This window comes from Acomys minous (genome assembly GCF_964271855.1).
Source record: "Acomys minous genome assembly, chromosome: 11".
NCBI classification, from domain to species: Eukaryota; Metazoa; Chordata; class Mammalia; order Rodentia; family Muridae; genus Acomys; species Acomys minous.
The window spans coordinates 54,992,004-55,019,230 of NC_140492.1; the positions used below are offsets into that span (position 1 = coordinate 54,992,004).

Here is a 27,227-nt window from a genome sequence, read left to right on the forward strand (position 1 = left end):
AGAAAGAACGAAGGAAAAAAAAAGTTTTAAAGTTTCATAGGGGAGGACTGAATGAAAGAATCTGACATAAAAATTACTGTTTCTTATTTTAAAATGACATTTTGTGAATATTTTATCTTCTTATATCAAAATACTATGGAAAATAAAACAAATAAAGGAATATTCCAAGCAGTGTAAGGTTTAATGAGAACATTAACAATGTACTACATAAATCTAGGATGCTATTATAGCAGTGAGGCTCGTATTACCCACATTCTTGTCTGAATTCTAGGACATCAAAATTCAATGATAACTTTTATCTAGTCAAGGTCAGCTTATACTCTTTCTCCTCTCCACCCAAAACACAAAACAAAACCATAGAGAGAGTGGAGATAACATAATCAGAGTGCTTACAAAACCCTCAGTTCAACTCCCACCACTCTATTAAGAAAGAAAGGACCCCTGTCCACACCTACCATGGGTCCCACAGACCATCCCACCCTGGCCTCCCCTTCCTGCAGCCTCCAACACCAACAAGTACTCCCCCGTGAACATAACAGTTGAGCATGTCAGTGAAACAGGCAAACACGAAGCCAACACGCTCTTTGAAAATCCAGAGAGGAAAGAGGAACCAAAGAACAAACAGCCATCCAGCTAAGACAAACCTAGAAACCGGCATCTAGACCTACAGTCACCACAAACCCAGGCATCCAGACACCAGCATAGGAGCATAACCAATAACAGGCAGGACAGTGTGTCTCCACCAGAGCACAGCCATGCTACCACAGCAATCCCTGAGTGTGCCAACATAGATAAAACACAGGATAAGACCTGAAAACCAACTATATGAAGACGATAGAAGCCCTTAAAGAGGAAATGAATAAATCCCTTAAAGAAATCCAGGAAAACAAACAATTGGAGGAAATTAATAAATCCCAGAAGGAAGGAATACAGTAGAAGGAAATGAATGAAACTGTTCAAGACCTGAAAATGGAAACAGAAGCAATAAAGAAGACACAAACTCAGGAAAATCTGGACATTGAAAATTTAGGAATATGAAAAGGAACTACAGGGGTAAGTTTCACCGAGAGACTACAAGGGATAGAAGAGAGGGTCTCAGGCACTGAAGATATGACAAAAGAGACGGAGGCACGGGTCAAAGAAAATGTTAGGTCTAAAAAATTCCTGACACAAAATATCCAGGAAATCTGAGACACTATGAAAAAACTAAAGCTAAGAATAACAGGAATAGAAGAGATTTCCCAGCTCTAAGGTCCAGAAATTATTTTCGACAAAATTATAGAAAAAACAATTTCCCAACCTAAAGAAGAATATGCCTATAAAGGTACAAGAAGCTTAGCAAATAGATTGGCCCACAAAAGACACCACCACCACTCCCGCCATGCTGCCATGATAATCAAACCACTAAACATACAGAATGAGGAAAGAATATTAAAAGCTGCAAGGGTTAAAAAAAAAAAAAACAAGTAATATACAAAGGCAAACCTATTAGAACTACACCTGACTTCTCAGTGGAAACTCTGTAAGCCAGAGGGGCTTGGATAGATGTGCTGCAAACACTAAAAGACAACAGATGCCAGCCCAGACTACTATACCCAGCAAAACTTTCAATCACCATAGATGGTCAAATCAAATTTAAACAATATCTATCTACAAATCCAGCCCTACAAAAGGTACTAGTAGGAAAACTCCAACCTAAGGAGTTAACCACACCCACGACAACACAGGAAATAAATCTCACACTAGCAAACCCAAAAGGGAAGCGTGTACACACACACACACACACACACACACACACACACACACACACAAACACACCACCAACATCATCATCAACAACAACAAAATAGCAGGAATCAACAATCAATGGTCATTGATGACTCTCAATATCAAGTGTCTCAATTTTCCAATAAAAAGACAAAGATTAACAGAATGGATGTGAAAACAGGATCCATCCTTCTGCTGTATCCAAAAAACATACTTCTACATCAAGGAGACATTACCCCAGGGTAAAGGGTTAGAAAAAAGATATTCCAAGCAAATGGTCCTAAGAAGCAAGCTAGTGTAGCCATTTTAATACCTAACAAAATACACTTCAAGCCAAAAATAATCAAAAGAGTTGGGAAAGGCCATTATATTCTCATTAAAGGAAAAACCCCACCAAGATAACATTTCAATTCATAACATCTAAGCCCCAAATACAAGAGCACCTATATTCTTAAAAGAAATGTTTTAAAGTTTAAATCAAACATTGAGCCCCACACATTAATATTGGGAGGCTTCAATGTCCCACTCTTACCAGTGGACAGAAATTAAACAAAGAAATAATGAAACTAATAGATGTTATTAATCAAATGGACCTAACATATCTACAAAACATTTTACCCAAACACAAAAGGATACACCTTCTTCTCAAGACCTCACGGAACCTTCTCCAAAATTGACCATAGTCACAAAGCAAGCCTCAACAGATCTAAGAAAACTGAACTAACTCCCAGTGTTCTATCAGATCACCACAGATGAAAGCTGGGTATCAACAACAGAAACAACAAAAAGCCTACAAACTTGTGGAAACTGAAAAAAAACTCTCTACTGAATGAAAAATGGGTCAGACAGAAATTAAGACTATAAAGACTTTCTAGAATTGAATGGAAATGAATACACATTATACTTATGGGACACAATGAAAACATGGCTAAAAGGAAAGCTGACAGTACTAAGGTCCCACATAAAAACATTGAAGAGCTCTCATACTAGCAACTTAATAGCAGTCCTGAAAGCTCTAGAACAAAAGAAGTAAGCATATCCAAGAGGAGTAGACAGCAGGAAATAAACTGAGGGCTGAAATAAATAAAATAAAAACAAAGAGAACAATACAAAGAATCAATGAAACAAAGAGGTGGTTCTTTGAGAAATCAACAAGATAGGCAAACTCTTATCCAAACTAACAACAAAAGATGAAGAGAGAATATCCAAATTAACAAAATCAGAAATGAAAAGGGGAACAGAACAACAGACAGCGAGGAAATCCAAAGAATCAGAAGGACACACTTTAAAAACAGGTACTACACCAAATTAAAAACTCTAAATAAATGATCATCTTCTTGATAAGTACCACTTAACCAAATTACATCAAGATTAGGTAAACAATTTAAATAGACCTCTAGCCTCTAGTGAAATAAAACCAGTCATTAAAAGTCTCCTAAGCCAAAAGAGCCCAGGGTTGGATGGTTTTAGTGCAGAATCTTACCAGACTTCCAAAGAAATTGTCAACACCAAAACTTAAATTATTCCACAAAATAGAAACAGAAAGAACATGGCCCAACTCATGTCATAAGGCCACAGTTACCCAGATACCCAAACAACATAAAGACTCAACAAAAAAAGATAATTTTCCTCATGAACATAAATACAAGAATATTTAATAAAATATTTGTAAACCAAATGAAAAAACACATCAAAAAGGTCATCCATGATCACGCAGGCTTAATCCCAGAGATGTAGGGATGGTTCAACATATGAAAATCAGTAAATGTATTCACCATATAAATAAACTGAAGAGAAAAAAACCACATGGTCATCTCATCAGCTGCTGAAAAAGCCTTTGACAAAACCCAGCATCCCTCCATGATAGAAGGTCCTGGAGAAAACAGAGCTGCAAGGCACACACCTAAACATAACAAAGGCAATTCACAGCAAGCCGGTAGCCAACACCAAATTAAATGGAAAGAAATTCAAAGCTAAAATTCTAAAAAAAAAAAAAAAAAAAAAAAAAAAAAAAAAAAAAAGGAATCCTATTATATTTGACTAGTTTGCTAATAAATGTTAAAACAGTATAATTTTCAACTCCACTCTGTGTCGTTCATACATCTGTTAGCAACACATGGGAGAAATTGTTATCTTGAAATAAATCTCGGTAAGCCATTAGGGTGGCAAAAGTACACTGCAGTAACGTAAGTTACTCCTCCTTGGTACTCCGCCAGCCTCATGGAAGAACACCACGCTTACTATTGCACAAAACTGCTCTCAGGGAGAGCGTGTGATCTGCCCTAAGCCCCACGAGCCCTCCCCTTTGACATCTACACTCACACACTTCTCCTATGTTCTGCCTCCACCCTCACCAATACTTGAAAACTCCTGCTATTGTATTCTTAAACCTAACACTTCATATTTCACTTCTAATTTACCATGGTATAAAAACCCATACCTTGTAACCAAAACTAAAATTCCTTTCATCTTTGAGGAAGAACATAACCTTTAACGTTTAGAATTTGTGGTATTTCTGCTTTTACCCACAGAGGCATTTGGTACACAATGACACATTCTGGGTGAAAGACATTACTGGACAGAGAATTGTCGTGTTTGAAAGCTTCAAGTTAAATAACTGAGGCTAAGCACATACAAAGAGTGGTCCCCAAGAGCTAGCAAGGCTGCAGGATACAAGAATTACAGAGAAGGTAGAACCTTAGGGTCTTCATAGCTGGGCTCCAGGGAGATGCCACACGACAGGAGGAGGACTTTATAGCTCTGGATGAAGTCATAGGCGACAACAGACCGCTCTCTGTCAGATTTCTTTTGCAAGCAGGACTGAAGGTGTTCCATCCTCTCCTTCACAGTCAGTGTTGCATCCAGAGGTGGTGGGGCCAAACTGGGACTGATATCTTGGGAGAAAAAAGTCTTAATGCAAAATTTAGACTCATTCGTTTGAAGCAGCAATCTTTAGTGGAAAGACTGAGAAAGATTCAGATGCCAAATAGGTACTTGTTCACGTCATAGCAACTATGTGATGAGGAACTTCATCATCTGAAAATGATGGCGTGGACTAGATTCGTAGTAGTCTATTTTATTATGTGGGTTAAAACTCTAAGTATTAAGATTTCTAATAATAAAATTGCATTTTCAGAACAAAGAGTTAAAGACAGGTAGAAGCTTTATAAATTAAGTTTAAAAGGAAACATACAATGTTGTATCAAAAATAAACCAAGTTCAAGTAGCTACTCAGCCAACACACTGCTCGCCACAGAGACCGGAAAGGCCTCATTCCTGCAGAGGAACTGCCCTGCGTGCCACCCGTCCTGACTGCTCCTGCCCAGCGAGCTGAGGGATGAACCGCATATCCAGATGCCCAGGTATTTCTAGATCTCACCTTTGCCCTCCAACGGCCCCTCCAGCTCCTCCACTCAGTGACCACAGTTCTCTAGCTCAACACTACGCCTGGAGGAGCGGGAAGACAAAGACTGGGAGGAAGCTGCTATGGCCCACTGTGCATGGCAGCACAGAGCAGAACAGTGTTTCTAAGAGCATGGATTCCGGTCTGTGGGCATGGCTCCAGGGAGAACGTCTGCCTGGCAGGGGCGGAGCTCTGGGTTCCGTCCCTAACACCCAGGAAAGGAGGAACAGAAGGAGGGTATAAGCAGGGGTACAGGGGAATCCCCAAACCACATCACTCCATGAGTAGAAAGAAAGATTGATTGGAGATTGGAACTGCTAGGCTATTTGTCATGGGCAGAGAACAGCAAAAAAAAAAAAAAAAGTGGGGAAACCCTTGTCAGTGTTAAGGGGAGAGGTGAACAGCCTGGGAGTTCAGAGCAGCAGGGGGTAGCCAGGCAATGGTGGTGCAGGCCTATAATCCCAGCACTTGGGAGGCAGAGGCAGGTGGATCTCTGTGAGTTTGAGGGCAGCCTGGTTTACAGAGTGAACTCCAGGACAGCCAGGGCTACACAGAGAAACCCTGTCTCAAAAAACAAACAAACAAACAAACAAACAAACAAGAGTAGCAGGAGGTGAGGTGCAGGCAAGAACAGCCTGGAAACTAGCATGAGGACCTTCATACAGGTTTATACAATGGACACTAGATGTGCATTGGCTGAGGTAGCTGTCTGAAGGGGCCAGATAACAGAAGTATTGGCTTTCCCTACAAACAGAAAGATTTCTGAGGTATGCGGAATTAGGTTTTTGTTTAACCATAACCCATCCTGAGCTGAGCTCAGACTGTCACTTAGGACATGTCTGGCACTGCTGTTTCTGTGGCTGCTTTGGACCTAATAGGTGGATAAAGGAAGGGGAAGAGGAGTTCATTCTGATTAATATATGTGGTTATGCATACAGTAGCTAATCTCAAAACAGTGAATTTTTAATTCTAAAAATAAAGCCTAGGAAATAGCAGAAAATTATTCTTAAATATTTTTTTTAATGCAAAAAAAATGTCATAGAGCATAGGTTGTAAAAGTAATTTTATTCTCCTGACTCAGTTGTTGTCTGGGAGGCTTACTATCTCCTTCTGCTAACCTAGGCCTAGTCCTGGAAGCTTCTAACTTCCGTACAATCTGACCTTGGCCTAGAATGTTCTCAGCCTCTGAGACTTACTGCTTACTAAGCTCACCCTTACTTGTTCTTTCTGAGCCCTGGGCTGGCTGAACTCAGCTGTTCTGGCTCAAACTCCTCTCCCAGCTGACATATTTAATCTGGCTTCTCTCTCAGGCTAGAATTGCTCTGCTTGGCCTCAAACTAACTCAGCAGTCTGCTCTAATCTCCTGGCTTCTCATTTTCTAGCTTGTTCAGTCTTCACGTGAGTTCTCTCTCTGCAGCTCATCTCTTTATTACTGTGCTGGTAAAACTGTCTCCTGTCTCTCTCTGTAAAACTGCCCCTTAAGTAGCTTCCTATATGTGCATTAGCCAAATGCTTACTTACCAGATTGCTTTTGTTCCTTCTGCAATGACAAATAAAAGGCATCCTTTCCACCCCAGCACACTGCTAGTCCAACTACCACAATGCCATCAGAGCCGTGCACAGGAAATCCATCAGCTTCAACGGGGGTTTCCTGCAGTAAGCTAACTAAATGAGTCAAAAGTAAAACTGTCAAAAAAAAAAAAACTACAATATTTAAACATCAAGCAAACTATGATAAGTATGATAAGCAAAACCTTTACTTAACCCATCATGGTGGCACATGCCTTATAACCCATCATGGTGGCACATGCCTTATAACCCATCATGATGGCACATGCCTTATAACCCATCATGGTGGCACATGCCTTATAACCTTAGTGCCTGGGAAGCTGAGGCAAGATGATCATAGATTCAAGGCCAGCCTTGGCTATATGGCCAGACTCTGTCCCCAAAATGTACAAACAACAGCAGCGGGCCCCTATGTATTTATCCTAGTGAGTTTTCCACTGCTGTGAAAGACCCCATGACTGAAAGGAACTTGGGGAGAAGCAGGTTTATCTCTGCTTACTGCTCAGTCTATTGTGAAGACAAGTCACGGCAGGAATTCAAGACAGGAACTGAAGAAGAGATCATGGAGGAACACTAATTACTGGCTTGTTCCTCATGGCTTGCTCAGCCTGCTTTCTTATACCACTCAGAACTACCTGCCCAGAGGTAGGACCCACAGTGGGCTGGGCCCTCCCACATCAATCATTGGCCTGCAGGCAACCTGATAGAGACGTTTTCTCCATTGAGGCTCAGTTTCCAGATAAATCTGGCTTATGTCAAGATGACAAAACAATAGCCAGTACAATGCTTATTGGGCAAAAAGCTGTAGATTCAAAAATATAAGTTGTTTGGGTGATCATTTTCAGGTGTGTATAAGCTTTTTTATGTTTGTTTGCTTTTTTTTGAGACAGGGTTTCTCTGTGTAGCCCCAGCTATCCTGATCTCTATGTAGACCAGACTGCCTCACACTCAGAGATCCGCCTGCCTCTGCCTCCCAAGTGCTGGCCCTAAAGGTATGCCTACCACCATCCTGCTTATGTGTACACGCTCTTTTTACATTTCCCATCAACTAAGATACCTGTCATGATGAAAACAATGCACCACAGCTTACCTAAAGCAGCTCGCTAATGAGCACCAGTAGATGAAAAAAGCTGCTTTTCAAGTTTCTATAACAAATTAAGACCATTTGTACACACAAACTAAAACCTTTATAGCAAATTCACCAATTCTTGGCCAAAGGCACCAAGAGTTTATTGTAAAAAATTAAGTGTAATTTTTGTTATCTTCAGTCAACATTTTTTTTCTAAATAAACACCTACTTAATTTTACAAGAGTCAAGAACCAATTAATTTAATTTACAATTACAATCTCAATGCCTGGAAGACACTGGTACGTACATAGGAAGACGATACATATTTGCTAAGTTTACGGACACTTTATATGCCTCTATAAGAAGCCTGGTGTTATGCTTGATGAGTTAGGAATAGAAAACACTATTCACTAGGAGCACAGGGAACTTGTCAGTAACACACAGGCTCCAACAACGCAAGCTTAGCACTCGCAACTTAGCGACAAACACAGACACAGCGTTACGAAACCTAATCAAACCTCTGCTTCCCATGCCAGGTCAACAAGTTGACTATAGCTATTCCTCAGTCACGGGACAAAACGCTCATGGCTTCCTTTGACCAAAGGTTCAAGTCTGGAAACCCAGAAAGGCTCTGAAAGGACTGGAACTACCATGTTTCAGCACAGATTCAATAATGCCTGGTAACGTCAGCTAATGTACTTTGTGAGAGATACAGTTCCCATCTGCTGTGTGCTTTCATGATGAAGTAAGAGTAATTTGTGAGTACTTATGACTAATAAAAACCATTTGTAAATAAAAGTGTGATAATATCCAAAACATATTATTTTTATATTAACATAGGCTACACAGACGTCTTATAATGGAGGGCAATTATTAGTAACTAATTGGGCCAAATAAAGAAAGGCTACACATATATTCTTAAGTAGATATTCAATTTGAATAAATTACATATATCTAAAATATTAAATTCCAAGATCCCAATGCAGAAGAATTAACACTCAAAAAATCCTTACCTTGCTTCAACTTTCCACCTATGGTAACAGCCTTGGAAGACGTTGAACTTCTAATCTTTTCACAAGCCAGAGAGATAGAAAAACACTTTTGGCATCCCCACTCCTTCACAAAGGTTTGAAAGAGAGTCTGGTCACTCGCTACATCAATTATAGCCAAACTCTCTGAGCTGCTTGAGGCTGGAGTTAACTGCAGTTCATCCTGAGACGACTGCAGAAAAAAACTTGTGTCTCCAATAGAACCGTCGTCTCTCAGGTTGTCTCTCTGCTCTTCACTTAAATCACGGTTCTCAACAGCGGAAGGGGAGCCAAAGAAACAAGGTCCACCCCACTGTAAAACACTGCTGGCTTTCTGGCATTTTCCAGATGTTTCCAGAGTATCTGGCAATGCCAGCTTAGAAGCAGAAGCAAGAGCAGGCGTGGGAGGGATGAGGGCATCGTCACCAGCTGCGGCACTTCCTGTACAAGGCGAGGGAGATGAGGCTCCTCGCTGCCTGCCAGTGCTCCCTCGCCCCTCAAGCCTGCTTTTGCCTTCACTGCTGGGGAAAAGTAAAGGTCTCTGAACTGCCTCCAAATTAAAATTCATTTCCTGTCTCTCACTTAACGCTGTGCTGTTTCCTTCAAAGCAAGGCAGGTTTGTGTGTGTTAATTTGGGCCTTTCCTTTTCTAGAGGACTAGGCACTTTATCTAAAATCCTTTGCAGTCCTGGGCTTAAGTTAAATGATGCTCCTGACCACGAGAATGAATGATCTTGGTTAGTCTCAGCGGGTCTGGACTTTGGGGGCGTTTCGTTTTGATCTCCTCTGACCACTTCTCCTTGGCGACACTCATTGGCCAGCACTGCGGAATCGCTGTGCTCTGATGTCTTAAGGGTTACTGAATCACAGGTCCCTCCGACATGAAGTGCAGCCACATTGTCTAAGGCTTCAATCATGTGAGCAGAGTCCAGCTCCGAGAAGAACATGGAGTCTCCACTAGAACAAGCCACTGGCTGCTGCGCGCCTTGATGCTTGCTCGCGTTTGCTTTCACATCGGGGTCTTCTTGTGGACAGGGAGAAGTACTGAAATGATTCGCTGTCATCTCAGAAAAGAGGGGCTGCTTTGCCTTTACATCAGGTGACTGTCCTTCTACTAGGCCATCTTCCCCAAAACTGTCAAATAGTATACTGTCACTCATATTCAAACTGCTTTCAGGCACGCTTTCTTCCTCCACACCAGGAGGAGTTCTTATTTGAGGAGCTGGAGGGATGACTGGTTTTACCGTGTCCTGTGTTTCAAATCCTTGAAGAAAACTGTTTAACTGGGAGTCAGTAACAGAATGCTCGTTCTCCTTAAAGCACGGGCCATTTCCCCTCTGCGGTGCTGGAGCATGGAGAGTGAGGCTTTCTGGAGTTAGCCTATCAGTGCCCTTTTCAGGGCTTTGTTTCACAGTCTCTATATTCTTACTGTCCAAACGGTCTGTGCTAGCTGCTCCCGGGAGATGCTGTCCACATGGAGTACTGTGACCCTTGTTCTGAAAAGAGCGCTCTGAGCTCTGAGTGTCAGCGCTCTTCTCCATTACCCCTTCTGCCTCTGCTCCTTGCTTGGCCTTTTCAGTTGCCACCTGTTCAATTATTTTCTCTGACTGAGTATCCAGGTATAAGCTATCTCCAAAATCACAGAGGGCCAGGTTAGAAACATGACTATGTTCAGTCTTCTTTGTTGCACATGCAGCTGTTTTTTCTACTACTCCAGAAGAATTTAGAAGACTCTCGCACCAGCCTCCTGCTTGATCAAGCTCTCCGGTTGATGGCAGTAATCCACTAGGTGCCTCAGTTCTGCCAATGTGACTTCCCAATGCCCGACAGGGATTTAATTCATTTTCTTTGCTATTAAGCTTTCTACTTTGACACTTGATAGGTGCAACACCATTTGAGCCTCCGGCCCTATAACTACTAACTTCTTGTCTCTCTGTTAAAGCGTCCTGTGTAGTGCACGTGTCTGTCTGTTTGCCGCACTGATTCTCCCAGCACTGGCTAACTGGATGGGTGCTATGGAGCTGCGCGGACACATGCTGCCTTTCTGCATCTGTCTCTAGGAGCACCTTGCTTGTCTCTCCTATCTCAGTACCAGCTGAGTCCTTTCTAGCCACGCCAGGGGGCTGACCAGTCACATGCTCACCCTGAGACCCTGCAGCAGAGTGTTCCACAGCGCTGTTGTGTTCTGTTTTTTTCCTTAAGCAAGGTTGCTGCATTTGTAAAGGGAATGAGGTTTTGTTGCATTTTTCCTTGGCACAAAAAGTTTCATTTTTTGTAAGGAGCCCTGGACTTCTAATTTCTACATTCTGCTTGTCTGAGGAAAATGGGTCTCCACACAGAGCAGATTTAGACACAGCCTCTCCTTGTGGGTCATCTCTATGCATGTCAGAGCTACACATGAGGCTGCCGCCCCAAGACTTTTTTCGACACTTTCTGTCTCTCCAAGATGGAAAGCTGCCATTCGTCTGCCCTGAGCTAAAACTTGAAGCAGTTTTTCTTCTCTTCAAGGAAAAAGTTTGTGGAACTTCGTTAGTGTTTGGTTTTCCTTCATTCAGAGATGTCTGAAGCTTTTCTTTGTTTATTCCTAAATTAGTCCGTTTTCTTGCTCTGCAAATGGAGGGCGTCTGGTGCTGGAGATCCCCCTGGGACTCACAGAGGGAGTCTGCGCGCTCTCGGTGGTCATCTAAGCCACCTGCTCCCAGACTGCTTCTGCTCTTCAATGTCAACCCTTCATGGGATCTCTTAGTTTGGGGTGTAAGCGTGCGTTCCTTTACTTGTGACGCACAAGTGACCAGTGAATGTGTGCTGGAACTCAAGGGTGAGCGTGGATCCCACTGCACTCCCATTTCCATTAGGTCCTGCTGCAGAATGGACTTGGCTTCCTCCACTATTAAGGCAGCTGCCTCCCTCGCAGATACACCCTTTGCACCAGCCACCCAGATAGTTCGCATGTTCCGACGTTCTTCAGCTGCTTCCTCTTCCTCATCCACTGCCTTCCGGGCACTGTTCAAGGACACGTGAAAAGGGGGAATTACCGCACTGATTCATGCACTCCTACAACATGAACCCATCCTATTTAAGTGGTTCAGGGAACAGACGTGGCAGCACATCGAGAGGGGGAGAGAAACAGAGACAGGCTCTCATGGTACTTACATTCTAGCTGGGGGAGCAAAAAAAAATGATGTTTAAAATATATTCTGTCAGCTGGTGTGAGGGCTGTTCAAAGTGAAGCTTTGGGAAGGGCAGGTGGTTTGGTAATTTTAAAATAGCATAATACAGGAAATCCCTATTAAGACAGATTCCTTAAGCAAAATCCTCAAAGGGTGGAAAAGATGACTCAGCAGTTAAGAGCACTAGCTGTTCCTTCAGAGGAGCCAGGTTTGGTTCTCAGAACCCACACGGCAGCTCACAGTCTGTAACTCCAGTTGCATGGGCTCCCACACCCTCTTCTGACCTCTGTGGGTACTGCATGAATGTAATGTGCAGACAAACGTGCAAGTAAAACACCCATACACATCAAAGAAATAAATCTTTTTTTTTTAAGCGGGAGTCAGAATTTTTTTCATTGCAAATAAATGGCTCCCATTCGACTTCCCGTGACAACACACAATGCAAAGCAGCAAGGATGGGTGAGAGGAAATACAAAAGCTAGGGTGGGGCCTCATCCCACAGTTTAGGAGGCTGAGGCAGAGGCTCTCAAGTTCAAAGCCAGCCTGGGCAACATAACAAGGTCTTGTCTATAGTAGCAAGACCTTGTCTTAAGATCAGAGAAGGACCGTTTTAAGTGTCTAGCAATTTTTATAAGCAAAGCATTCCTCAAAAAATCTCAGTTCATCCTCTGATAATCCCTCAGCAATGAAAGTCAGTTTCAACACAGAGACACAGGTTCTACCACCTTCCTATCTTCACCCTCTGCAGAATGCACACTGCTTTGGATACAGAAAACTTTGTGAATTTTTTAACCATTAGTAAGTATGCAGTAAAAAGCCATGCATCCTAAAATACCATAAAACTGTCCCTCGTGAGAAAGAGCCACAATGTAAACACAGGACAACATTCAACACCTAAGAACTATGGGGACAAACGCCATTCAAAACAATGTTCTTCCTTTTTACATGTCATCCCACCTCAAACCTTAAAATTACTAAAAAGTAAAAGTAGGAGATATGCAAAGCCAAGAGGCTTGTAAAAGGCCACACCCCATCCCTTCCCACACTTGTTAAAAGTTTAGGTCCAAGAGTCAGGCCTAACACGAGTGGAAGGGGGGAAACTGAACTGGAAATGGGGTAGGTGTTCTGACTTAGATTATTCCCTGATTAGATGCTGGTCAGGCCCCTCGACACACAAACAAGGAATCCTCTCCTCACACACTGTGGTGAGGGTCTAGTGTTTCAGAGAACATTTAAGAGGAGTGAACGGAGCGTATGAGCCCTGGAGAGGTTGTGGGAATCAAATTTACCACAGTGGGGAGCACCGGTGCCTTACTCACGCTCAGCCTGAGGAAGGACAGACACACCACCATTTTACAAATGCCTTTCCAATCATGCAAAGTAATCCTCAAGAGAAAAAGGTAGCCATGCTTTCTAACACACCGAGTATGCCCAAAGACTCTCAATAAGGAAAGTATTTTTAAATATTTAATATATTATCTATTATTTAATGGTTGATCAGCTGTCGTCTAATAGGCTTGAGACAGACACAACTTGGCTACCTTTTGAAAGGCAGGGCATTCTTCAGAACTGCCTCCACCTCCACAGTGTCAGCTCTGGCAAGGTCTGCCACGGTGAGAAAGCCAGAGGCGTACAGGCACCTGGCTCTCTGGGCGTTGAGCAAGGACACCCGGATCAGGTCGCACAGCTCCCTCTGGATGCCAAATGTAAGACGCTTCTGAAACTGGGAGAGTAGTAGCTCCATGTTGTGCCAGCCCAGGCGGTTGGAAAACACCGTGATCATTCCTAGAACAGTCAGAGTATTTGTTAGGAGCTGCTTTTACTGTGGCCCGCTGTGTCTGAGGCGCTGGGGATCTGAACTCGGCCTCTCTCGGGGCCGTCTCATTCATCCCTAATCTGAACTTATCGCTTGCATGCAGAGGCACACACAGCAACAACAACAAAAGCCCCGTTCTAGTCCACTCCTCTCACTGCCCTATTTTCCCCTTTTTCCTCTTCCTTTCTGTTCCATTTCCCTTCTTTTAAGGAAAAGAGAACTTTAATAAAGCAGATGAAGGACTCCTTCCTGGACAAATGATTTAAAAATTCAAACTCTGAGAGAACTGCAGAGTGACATTCTGGTTACTATTTTCTTCAAAGAAAGGCTACCCTTCCGCATACCCAGCCTGTTTAGACAGAGATCACGGAGGGAAGTGCCAGCCCTGGAGCAAGTCACTGCTGCATTAAGACTCAGTATTCACTGAGTGCTTCCCTTCACCCTGCCTTCTGCCCCCACCTTCTACACAGCATCCTCATGTGTGCACACATTCACAAGGAAGCCTCTTACACAGAAAGGCACAGCCCTTTAGTAGTCCTGCATCTCCTTCCCAAGAGTCCTTACCAAAACCAGATGCAGACTCAAGCTGCTTGTGTAACTAAGAGTGCTTTCTAAAGCACGGTGTTTACATCAGTCAGATGAGAGCCCACAGAGCTCTTCTTCTGCAGCCTCTTTCTCAAAATCAGTAACAAGAAAAGGGGATTCCACTGAGAACTGTGTTTCTCCTTATAAAAGGGGAAGGGGAAACAGAGGAAAGATGTACAGTCAGCAGGTTGCTAAGGTAAGAGTGAGACAGCCTGATGATGGCTCTCTGTGGAGAGGCGTGGCATCTGATGATGATGCTGGGACTCCAAAACTGCAGCAATTTCTTTTGTTGTTGTCATTCATTCATTCACTATTCATACATTACTCACTCACTTTACATCCTAATCATAGGCCCCTCCCTCCTCACCCTACGCCCCACTCTCCCTCCCTTTCACCCCTACCCCCTACTCCTTCCTCAGAAAAAGGGAGCTCCTCCCTACAACCCACCCAGCACACCAAGTCACATCAGGACTGAGCATGTCCTCTTCCTTGGTGGCCTCGCAAGGCAGCCCCACCAGGGGGAAGTGATTAAAAAGCATGCAACACAGTCTCTATCAGAGACAGCTCCTGCTCCCCTTACTAGGGGACCCACACGAAGATCAAGCTGCCCATCTTGTACTTATGTGTAGGGGGCCTAGGTCCAGTCCATACATGGCCTTTGGTTGGTGCTTCAGTCTCTGCAGCCCCCCGGGCCCAGCTTAGCTGGCTGCTAGTCTTCTGTTGGAGTTCCTGTGCCCTCCAGGTCCGTCTACCCTTCCTCGCCCCACTCTTCTACAAGGCTTCCTGTGCTCTGCCGTATGTTTGGCTGTAAATCTAAAGCATCTGTTTTGATCCAAATTGTGGCAATTTCAGAGAGACTTAAATAAATAGAAGTTTTGTTTTGTTTTGTTTTTGGTTGGTTGGTTTTTTGAGACAGGGTTTCTCTGTGTAGCCTTTGCTGTCCTGGACTCACTTTGTAGACCAGGCTGGCCTCAAACTCACAGCAAGTGCTGGGAGTAATCTTGGCAGGCATGGTGGAACACACCTTTAATTCTAGTACTCAGAAGGCAGAGGCGGGTGGATCACTGGATTTGAAGACAATCTGGTCTCCATAGGGAGCTCCGGGCCAGCCAGAGCTACACAATGATACCCTGCCCAAAAAAAAAAGGGGGGGGGCGGGGCTTAGCAACCTTAAGCCATGGAATCTTAGACAGACATGAAACACTTTGTCCAACTGACCTGCGTACACAGCAGCTGACTGCTGCAAAGACTGAATCTGTCCACGATTACATCCATACTTCTGATTAATTTCCTTTAAGGGAATTTCACTGATTAAATCCAGTAACACGAGGCTTGTGAAAAACCTAAATGGAAATCATCGCAAGTGTTGAAAGAGATCACTTATAGCTACTATGAAAGTCTAGCACACACTGTAAACAACTGCAGACCAGAAAGGCAACAGAGAGCTCATCACCCTCTGAGGGAACAACAAAAGAAACAGGGCTGGTGGGCAAAGACTCAGATCACGTGTTCACAGTAGCCTTACATCCTTACTCACAGCTAAGAACTAACATCCCTATAACAAAGAGATCCACATTGCAATGTTACTATCTGATTTCAAGAAATAATACTTGGTTTAAGAAATGGGATGGCACAAATACATCTAAATAGATTTGATACGTGGATATAAAATGAATACAATTGAGTCAAATGACAGTATTAGTTATAAAATCCAGACTTGATTTGAAATGCAAGATAGCACAAATAATCCAAGAGCCTTATAAATCTGTACTCAACTATGATGTAGACCATCCACTCTTAGCAACTTTACTGCATTATAAAGCAGTTTCCCATGTTATACAGTTTCCCATGTGAATCTCTTGGCACCTTCTAGCTGGTAAAAGGTTACTTCTGACGGTGCTACAGAGGATTCCAGATAAAACCAGCATGGATGGAAGCTCTGACTCAAGAAAGAAAAGTAATTAAATGTCATCTTTAAGACCTGCAGGCATAATGACTACCAAGTTACAAGTTGCAAGAAAAATTAAAAAGTCAGAAAATTAAATAAATAGGAAAACTTTAAGAATTTTACCATAGTTAGCCAAAATGTTTATATTGTTGTCATCAAAGTGGCCTAGTAAAGTGGATATGGATGTGAGCCCACCACTGATGAGTGCTAGAGGCTCCTTGATGCTTACCTTTTATGGATGGCCATTTGCCGATGCTGCCTCTCAGTTCTGGCTACTACTTTTCCTTTCACACATCGAGCCAAAAACCCTTCCTCCACTCCAACCAGTTCTGCCACTCTTTTCATAGAAGTTGGTAATTTTTCCCATAAACAGAAAAATCGATACCAGTCAATACCAGTCCAATCTTCAAACACAGGTGTAACCTAAGGAGAATCATTGTTTTAGTTTGAGTAATTGCTCAACAGTGAGCTGTGTGGAGCTCAGTGGTAAAACCCTTGCCTGGCATGTGCAAGGCCATGCACTCAAGCCTTAGCACTGGACAAAACCAAACAAACCCATTATACTACATAAGTCACAGAATTATAAATGTGAACTTCATAGTAAAGACAAAGGCCTCAGGATACAGAGAACATCTGTGATAATAACCCACTTGTAAGGAAACATTTACTCATAAGTAACTCACTGATGGAACAGACACAGGCAGAGAGTAGGAGAGAAAGGCAGAGAGGTCATGGGGGAGGGGAGACTGACGGTTAACCACACAAACTGGATTTCATGGGATCAAAGGATCATAGACATTTCAGCCCAAGTAGCTATGACACAAGGTATTATCTTAATCGTTTCGTGTAATTCAAAGAAAGAATTGGTAAAACGGAAGGAAGAGATAAGAGAGGGGGGAAATCAACACTCAAAGTTGCCGTATTACCTAAATATTTGACAAGAGAGCCATGAGACAAAGGAGAAATAGACAAGTGTCCTACGCACTGGGCATGGGGGGTGGGGGGTGGAAGCAACGAAACATGGACAAAAGCGTCCAGATGATAGAACATGAAAAGACCTCGAAGGCTGATCATTATAAATGTGGACAGAGCGATGAAAACAAACAAACAAGACACAAGCTTAAAGGAATAAAAAAGTGCATGTCTGTAATGCAGTTAGGCAGCCGAGACACTGGATACAAAGTGTGAGACCAGCCTGGTACGTTTCAGGCCAACCTAGTAAACCTACAAAATTTGAGGCCAGCCTGGGCTTAAAAAAAAAAAAAAAAGACATTTAGGAACAAAAGAAAGAAGGAATTGGGGTGAGAGGTAAAGAATAAAAGAGAGAAAATGGCGAGGGAAGAGAGAGACGAAAGGAGGCGAGGGAAGGGTGAAAGAAGGCACGGCACCATTTGAGCAAGAACAGGGCATACACACACAGACTGCTACTGTGCTGAAGCCAGAAGCTGAATTCAAACAGTCTGGGTCTGGAGCTCACGCTCACGGCTGCAGCATAATGCGCATGACATTGCTAAGCCACAGCAGACACTGATAACACCGCTCTAAGATGCTTTCCAGTCACATTAGGAGGCACCTAACACTGAGCCTGTTACTGTCCCTGTGTTGTGTTTGCAAAAGGAGAAATAAAGACACTGTCTTGACATTGACCCTTTGCACACACTGTATTTTATTGAAGGCATTTCCTGATAAGTCCTCATTCTAATGAAAAATGTAATGCTATTCTCCCTTTATTTGCTCATCAAAGTATATATATCTGGGACAAACATTTCTGGTTGGTTCTTGCTAAAGAACTTGATACTGAAACACATCAAATGGTTACTACAGTTGTAGAGGATGGTCTAATGCTAGCAAAGTCCCTGTGATAATCGGTACTGCCAACCTCCCATGCTCTGGACTCACAAGGGACAGGCCTCTGTGCATGCCTATGAGGGCACCTACATTAGACTGAGTTGGGAAAGCCCACTTGAATTATGAGTGCAACCCTTCCCTGAGCTGGGGAGAAAGGAAGCTAAGCTCTACCTCCTAGCCGTGTGTGGTGCTTTGAATAGGAATGGCCCCATACACTCCTGCATTTGACTGCCTGGCTCCTAGGCGGTGGGAGCCATGTTAGGAAGTATGGCCGTGTTGGAGTGGGCGTACCTGTTGGCGGAAGTGCGTCACTGTTGACTGTGGGGGTGGGCTTTGAGGTCTCAGAAGCCCAAGCCAGTTCACTTCCTGCTGTCTGCAGATCAAGAGGTAGAGCTCTCAGCTCCTTCTTCAGCCCTACGTCTGCCTGCACCCTGTCATGTTTCCCACCATCATGATAATATGCAGTAAACCTCTCAACTGTAAGGCAGCCGCAGTTAAATGCTTTCCTTTATAAGAGTTGCTGTGGCCACGGTGTCTCTTCACAGCAGTAGAGCACTGACTAAGACAGCAATAAACCCTTACTAAGAGAGGATGATGCAATGAGGCTAGGTGCCTCAGCCTTGCTTCCATCTGTACCTCCCCTATCATGATCAAACAAATCATGATCAAACAAAACCTTCCCTCAGTTCTTCTGTCAGGGGATTTTGTCACAGCAACAAGAAAAGTCATGAAGTCACGTTTAAAATTCCTCCTGAAAGCCTGGTAAAACACATCACAATATTCAGTAGCTAGAGCCAAGAGGATCAAGCATTCCAGGCTAGCCTTGGCTACACAGTGAGAACCTGTCAGTAGATAAGTGAATAGCTTTGCTTTTAAATAGAACTTACCAGGTAGACGATGTGAAGGTCATTCTCTAAAACAAAGCCTTTCATTGCTCTTTGGAGGTCAGCAAAAATATCTAGGGTATCAGCTGGGGAAAGTGAAGAAGAAAGGGTAGCTGACCCAAGATGTGTTGGCTGGTACACCTTTCCTGGAGCGAGGAATACAGGCATCAAGGTTAGAAACGACAGGAAGCGCTGCCCTTCTCTACTACACATCAACTCTCTTGGCTCTGCGCAATCAGTAAGCAGAGTCTTACCTAACATGTGGAAATTTATGAGCAAAGGTTTAAAAAGTGAATACAATATAATCAGTAAGCACTTGTGCCTGTGCCTGAGCTTGAACTTACCGCCTGCACCATCACTGGGCTCTGCCACTTGGATGAACTCATTTTCTAACAGCCACGTCACACAGGCATCAATTGCCCCAAGATGAACACCGTCTTCAGTTCTCTGAATTCCTTGCTTCCCCTCCTTTACGCCAGCAGCCAAGAACGTGCAGGCAGCATACATCTGCATATCTTGTGATGTGCTTGCCACGCCACCAACAATTATCTGAGAGGAAATGTTTGAAAGTTCTGTAATTTTTATAAGATGTATAGAGCCTCAGGACATCAAGTAAATGAAATGACTGTATTCTCTCACAATATCTTCAGTCTTTATGCAGAGAGAGTTTATTAGATCTTTTGTCATCACACATTACAAATACGGATGATACCTACTGACAACATAACCTTTTCCTTGAAAGTGAAGATATTTTCTTGAAAACGAGAAGGAGGGGAGCTAGTTGTATATGTAAAGGAGGTAGCGATGGCACACGGTCCTGCATCTAATCAGGCTTTGCTCCTTCCTCCAGGACACACGGACATGTTGAAAGGCTACTCATGAGTACCTCCCATAGTGTTTAGTGTGTGCTGCCTTGGGCTCAGCCTCCAGCATGCTACGATCAGAAGCATGCACCACAGGTCCAGGCCTACGGTAGGCTTCGGGTTTTTTTATAACTTGATTTGATTTTAATGTCCACACGTATTTTCAGAATAGAAGAACTAGGGTTCATTTTGTCATCTTTTCTTTAAACTCAAAATGCAATAAAGACTATATATAAAGTAAAAAGATGAGCTACAGTTACAGCTCACACACACAGCATACACAACACTGAGTCCAATTCCCTACACCACCAAAAGAAAAAGTTAAAAAGAGCTACGTGTCATTTGGTTCTTTGTTTTGAAAGAGATTGATATAGTAGTAGCTATGTTAAACTTCAAAATAACTACATATATATATATATATATACATATATATATATATACACAAACAACCTATACATGTGTATATATATGTATATGTATACATAAATCAGAATTTATTTACCAACTTATTTAGCAGAGCCTGAAGAACATGTATGTGTGTAAGTTTAAATATATGCAAGAAACAGATTCATACTTGGGAAGGCTATAAACATAACAATCTTGTTCTTAAAAGAATAAAATTCTACTCTGATTTTGACATACTCAATTTCTGATGGGCATAGAAGAGTAAGCCATGATTTCCTGAACTCCTACCTCCAGAATAGCTCGTATCATGCTAGCTGTGACTTCTCCCCGCCTCTGCAGGCAGCTGCGTACGGGCTCCAGAGATCCTCGAAGCAGAGCGATGCCCTTGGATTTCTCAGAGTTCTTACAAACTAGGATACTTTCACCTACAACCAAAACCACAGACTTGGAAGATGAACTGTGACCCTCTCTCCCAGCCAGAATGTTAGAGATTTTAAGCTTGAAGACTACAAATATCTGTGCCAAGTTATAGTCACAAGTTTTCATCAATCAGAATCATTTGCTCTTTCATGGGAACAAAAGAAGAGTAAGGCGGAAATTAGCTAGCTGGAAAGCTCCCCTAGAGCCTGGGAATTTGAACTTAATTTCACCTTATGATCAAAATGGAGTTTGAAAACAAAATGGCAATACTTAGGATAAGTCTTATTTGTTTGATTCCCAAACTGGCTAATGCACCATTAAATAGCTAAGTAATTATTACAAGAACTTTGAAAACTGCAAAGTAAAATGCAAATGTAAATACTAGCTACATAAAAAAGAAAAAAAGAAAAAGAAACTATTTCACCAGTTTTAAAAGACATTTTAAAAACTAGTAAGGTAAGAAACCATTTTTCAACTGAATCCAAGAAACACAAGATAAGCATCTTGTAAAGAAAGTAAAATGAAGTATACTTGTGCAACGTTCTCACGTTATAAAAAAAGAAAAGCAGCACTGTGGTGGTGATATAAGTATTCTGAAGAGAGAAAGGATAGATGGTGATTCTCTGAAAATCACTGCCAAAGTAAAATCCTAGAGAGGATAAAATGAAAGGAGTCCACATTAGCTAGTCTCTGACTATCTAAAGAGGACTGCAAGGGCTCAGAGCTGAGGGCGCTGCCAAGCCCAACAACCTGGGTGTGATCCCCAGGACCCATAGGGTGGAAGGGGATCATCAACTCCCTAAGATGCCCTCTGACCTCCACAGCAAGAAGCTCCACATAATAAGCAACACAAAACAAGATTGCAAAAGGTCAGAATAAAAGCAAAACAAGGCAGGTGGCACACGCCTTTCATCACAGCAGAGACATACAGATCTCTGAGTTCAAGGCCAGCCTGGACTACAGAATGAGTTCAAGGACAACCAGGGCTAAACAAAGAAACCCTGTCTCAAAAAAATAGACAGACAGACAGACAGACAGACAGACAGACAGACAGACAGACAGACACACACACACACACACACACACACACACACACACACACCAAGCTTTCAGCAAGATGGTACGGAAGGAGTCCCCAGGCTTCGTTATCTCACTCCGCCCATTACCCACGCTACCTGACACGTATTCCTTTGTAAGGCCTTCAGAGCTTTGTAAAAGCCTCACAGAGTTTGGGAATGTGCCTGAAAATCATCATAAGCAACAGCTAATGAAAACTACAAGAGAAGATAAGAGAAATACTACCACTTTTTGTCATTCGTTTCTTTACTGTAAATAAGGATAGTTACACAGAAGGCTCAGGGTTTCTCTAAAAAGAAAACTCAACTTAACTACAGGCAGACATATAGTTCACTACTGGCCTGAAACACTTGCCCACTCCAGGCTCAAGGCAGTGTGAAAACAGAGGGTAACAGCAGCTAGTCATCTGGGGCCACAGAAACAAAACAAGGGGGCACAGGTCACAGTGACCAGCATGGGACCTCAGTGGGAGCTCTACACACCTGCTGGCAGTGGTGCTCAGCAAGACGTACCAGCCAACAACACGGTCCATGCACAAAACTAAGCAAATTACTCAAGAAGTGATGGGAGGTCCTAATTCACCTGGATCCCTAGTGCCTAAGGCTCAGGCCTTACCCTAAAAGCTCATCCTAAGACCCCAAAGGGAAGAAACACCACAGCAAATTTAGCAAAGAGCAGGACCAGTCCTGGCAGATGCTAGAGTTTACAGTGCTAAGCTCAGGCTCAAAAACCACTGCATGTATAATGGGATCAGCAATATAAGTTACCTGCTTGTTCTGCAGTTTAAATTCTTCACATCCCTCGTTCCCTCCCGATACCCCATCCCTCCCTCATCCCCTCTCCCTCCCTCCCTTAGTCCTCAGAAGGGGGAGCCCTCCTCCCCTAACATCTGACCTCAGCCTATCAGGTCTCATCTATACTACCTGTAACCTCATCCTCTGTAGCCTGGCAAAGCTGCCCTGCCAGGGGGGAAGTGATCTAAGTTCGGTGGCCAAAATGCATGTCTGAAGTAGTCCCTACTCTCCACATGGAGGACCCACAAGGAGACTGTGCTACTACATCTGAGCAGAGGGTCTAGGTCCACATCATACATGGTCCTTGGTTGATGTTTCAGTCTCTGTGATATACTGTGGTTATCCTACATTATATGGCTAATATCCACTTATGAGTGAGTATATACCATGCGTGTCTTTCTGGGTCTGAGTTACCTCACTCAGGATGATCTTTTCTAGTTCCATCCATTTGCCTGCAAATTTCAAGATTTCCTTTTTTTTAAATAGCTGAATAGTAATCCATTGTGTAAATGTACCATAGTTTCTTTATCCACTCCCGTTGAGGGCTATATAGGTTGTTTCCAGATTCTAGTCTTTTATTCATTTGAGCAGTAGTAGTTTGGCAACTATATTATTTTGTGACTATTAATTTGCACCCCTGTCTTTTATAAATGTTACATGTTGGAAGATAATCTGATGTATTTTGATGCTAATTACTGCTTAATGCCCTGTGACTTACCTTTTGCTTAATAAAAAGCCATCCCACCTAGGCAGGGCAAAGGAGATAGGTGGGGCTAGGAGAGAGGAATTCTGGGAAGAAGAAGGACAGCCAAGAGGAGAAAGGAGAGAGACCTGAAGGGAAGAGAGGAAGGCCGCCATGGGTTAGCTGGAGGAGAAGCACATGGCTGGCGTGGATGGAGAATCTGGCCCAGATGAAGAACATGAACAAGTATTTGGGATTATGGATGGGAGGTAGCTTGATAGAAGTTATTAGAAGCAGATGGCATGGGATTGAGGCAGGAATCCCATGCCTGAGGTCCTACTATGGAAAGTAGTTTAGAGGATTGATATCTGCCCTGCCCCAGGTTAACTAAGGCTATTTTAAAATATAACAAATGTCTGTCTTGTTGATCGCTAGCCAGACCTACAGATAATACAGATAATTTAAAAAATAATAGTTTCATGTAAATGATTTCTGTAGAAAAATCTCTAAACCTTTGATGTAGGCATTATTAATATTTTACAAATCATTTTGTCACTAACTTACCAATCTCAGAAGTACATTTTTCTGTTTCAGGACTCCTTCTATTATGGGAATGTCTGAGTACCTAATAAAAGCTAACAAACTTCCATTAATACCACTCTGGAAACCCACTTACCTGATTGTACTATTTACTAACTTTTTCTCACAAAATGCTGTGTAATCATTTTATGCAGAATCAAGTACTGCCAGCTCTGATTGTGGGTGATCCTTTCTCATAATCAATTTATCAGATCACAATTGCTGCAAATTTTATTCATTTTAAGATCAAAGATCTTGCCATTGACAATTACCTTCCTATTGTTAGGACCTTGTTTGTGCTGCAAGCGTAGCAATGTTTAGTCAACTGTAGCAGAAAAGCAGAGATAAAATATCTCCTAAAAAACTAAAAAACAAAACAATACTCCACGATCCTACCTAGGCAGGGAACCAATCACCACTCTGAATTTCCACTGAGCTCTGGACCTTGCTTGACCCATTCATCCTGAGTAGCAGGTCCATCTAACACTAGGTCCCTGCCTAAAGATCCTGAACTAGTTGGAGTTTCTATTGCTCTGATGAAAAATCATGACCAAAATCAAGTGAGGGAAGAAAGGGTTTATTTAGCTTACACTTTCACATCATAGTCCATCACTGAAGAAAGTCAGGACAGGAACTCAAACACGGCAGGAACCTGGAAGCAGGCCATGGAGGAGTGCTGCTTACTGGCATGCTTAACTGTTTTCTTATAGAACCCAGGAACTCCGGACTAGGGATGGCACCACCCACAATGGGGCAGACCCTTCCCACCAATCACTAATTTTAAAAAAGCCCAACAGCCAGACTTTATAGAAGTATTTTCTCAATTGAGTTTCCCTTCTTTCAGATAACTCTAGCTTGTGTCAAGTTAACATAAAACTATTGACCCCTTCTGAACTTGACACAAAAACGCATCACAGTAAAACCTTCCCTTTTTTGTTCTTCCCAAAGATCACACATTAATAGCAGCATTACACTATAAACATTCTAATTTTTAAAAGTCCCACAGTCTTTAAAAATTCAAATACTGAAAATTTCAATCTCTTTAAAATTGAAAGTCTTTTAAAAGTCAACATCTGTGAACTATGGGATCCTGTAAAAAATAAAAAATAAATGTAAAACCTTCTTACTTCAAGGAGGAGAAACTAGGCACAGTCACAAGCAAAGCAAAGCAAAACCAACTGTAAATAACTCAGTATCCAACGTCTAGGTTCAGCTCACGATCTTCTAGGCTCCACCAAGGGCTTGAGTCACTTCTCTGACTCTGTCTTCTAGGCTCTGGCTGGCTCCACTCCACTGCTGCTGTTCTTGGTGGTCATGCCATGATGCTGTTAGCTCCAAAAATGCTGGAGTCTTCTGCTGCTACTAGGCTCCACTTTCACCAATAGCCTCCCCTGGGCTCTCCTTAGGGACTCCAACCTTACCTCACAGTGCCAAGCTCCAGCTGCTCTCCATGACCTCTTCACACCTTCAAAACCAGTACCACCTGGGTGGCTCTTACACTGCCAAGCTCAGCTGCCACCACAAGGTACCGCCTTGGCTGCCTCTGGAACACAGTCTCTGTAAACTGACTCTCAGGAACCACTTTCCAGAAGACTTCACATCAAGGGCTCTTGTCTCTTCTTAGTCACAGCTGATGCTCCAGCCCCAGATGACCAGCATCCACTGTCCCAGCTAAGTTACTTTAGTGTTTCTGGTCTCTTGTTAATCACAGCCAATTCTTCTGTTCTAGCTGACCAAACTCCACAGATTCTTCCCACAAAGTGCTCAGTAGAGTTTTTATTTCCCTCTGAAAGCACTGCAGTCAACATACTTGTCTTCCAAGCTCGTACAGAACAGCCCACTGAGCTATCAACATTCTTCTAGCCAAAAGTTCCACAGTCCTTCCACAGCCCTCCCAAAACATAATTAGGTCTCTCACCGCCATTCACTACTCTCCTGGTACCAACTTGTCTTAGAGATTCTATTGCTGTGATGAAACACCATGAATAAAAGCAACTTGGGGAGGAAAGGGTTTATGTGGCTAACACTTTCATGTGGAAGGAAGTCAGGACTCAAGCAAGGCAGGAGCCTGGAAGCAGGAGCTGATGCAGAGGCCATGGAAGAGTGCTGCTTACTGGCTTGCTCCTCATGGCTTGCTCAGCCTGCTTTATTATAGCACCCAGGACCACCAGCCCAGGGATGGCACCACCCACAATGGGCTGGGTCCTCTCCCATCAATCACTAATTAAAAATATGCCTTACAGGCTTGCCTATAGTCTAATCTTATAGAGGCATTTTCTCTATTGAGGTTCCTTTCTTTTGGATAACTTTAGCCTATGTCAAGCTGACATAAAACTAGCCAGCACAGACCCCAGTGAAGATCTCAAATGATGATCAGGAGGAAACATACCCTAAGGTGTATTTTAAAGGTGATTGCAACAGACAACCAGTAACTCTGTCTGATTTCATAGTTCAGCCAAATCAGCTCTAACAATAGAACCCAGGCAGTAGCCCCACTTAAAATTTGACTGAAGTCAGCAACCTAATTATATGAAGCAAAAATGGGCCCAGTGGGCCCCGTCATTACCAATTGCAGCACTCAGATTCCCCAGCTAGACTAGCAATAAGGGCCTATTCCTGCCAAGCAATAGCCATGAAAACCAGAAGTGGCTACTCTATACACGCATGGTAACCAATTCAATGACACAAGATGGCAAAGAATTAGGAACCCGTACGACTTCAAAACATACCAACAAAATTCCAGCGATGGACCCTGAAAAGCAGGGAGCTGAGAAAGAACAGATAAAGGTACATGTGATCGTCTCAAAGATGTCCTATGAAATGTAAGAACATTAAAATGAAATGAAATTTGGAAAACAAGATATAAACAAAGGAAAAGAATAAAAATAATAAAAATAGGAATTGCAAAGATGAAAAGCACAGGACCCAGCTGCAGAGTGCCAGAGTATGTCTCAGCAGCCACTCAGGCAAACGAAGAGCCAGCGTACTCCAAGACTGACTGACATGAACCTGAAACACTTATAGTCAAGACTCACTTTTGTATAACAAAAGCTAACATAGAAAGTGATGAGTAAGGAGTAGAAACATATTTAAAGACATAATGGCTGAAAATGTAACCAAACCAGAGAACAATACTAACGCAGCTATAGGGGCTCACCAGGACATATAATATCAAAACTCAGGAAGCAACCTGAGAGGCAGCTCAGTAGCTAAGAGCACAAGAGGACCTGGGTTTTATTCCAGTACCAATATGGCAGCTCACAACCATCCAGCTCCAGGGGATTCAAGACCCTCTTCTGACCTCTGAGGGCACTAGACACA

At 42.9% G+C, this 27,227-nt stretch overlaps 1 protein-coding gene across 4 annotated transcripts in view; it reads right to left on the reverse strand.

The window, feature by feature from the left end:
- Positions 1-27,227, reverse strand: part of POLQ (DNA polymerase theta) — a 77,421-nt gene that overhangs the window by 23,471 nt on the left and 26,723 nt on the right. For all 4 annotated transcript variants that reach the window (XM_084801576.1, XM_084801577.1, XM_084801578.1 and 1 more), the window contains 9 exons: positions 20,643-20,779; positions 19,431-19,635; positions 19,090-19,232; positions 16,584-16,777; positions 15,625-15,749; positions 13,547-13,790; positions 8,822-11,838; positions 6,692-6,835; positions 4,465-4,661 (listed from right to left, as the gene is read on the reverse strand). In XM_084801576.1, coding sequence (XP_084657702.1) covers positions 4,465-4,661; positions 6,692-6,835; positions 8,822-11,838; positions 13,547-13,790; positions 15,625-15,749; positions 16,584-16,777; positions 19,090-19,232; positions 19,431-19,635; positions 20,643-20,779 — 4,406 coding nt within the window. The remainder of the gene's footprint in view (positions 1-4,464; positions 4,662-6,691; positions 6,836-8,821; positions 11,839-13,546; positions 13,791-15,624; positions 15,750-16,583; positions 16,778-19,089; positions 19,233-19,430; positions 19,636-20,642; positions 20,780-27,227) is intronic.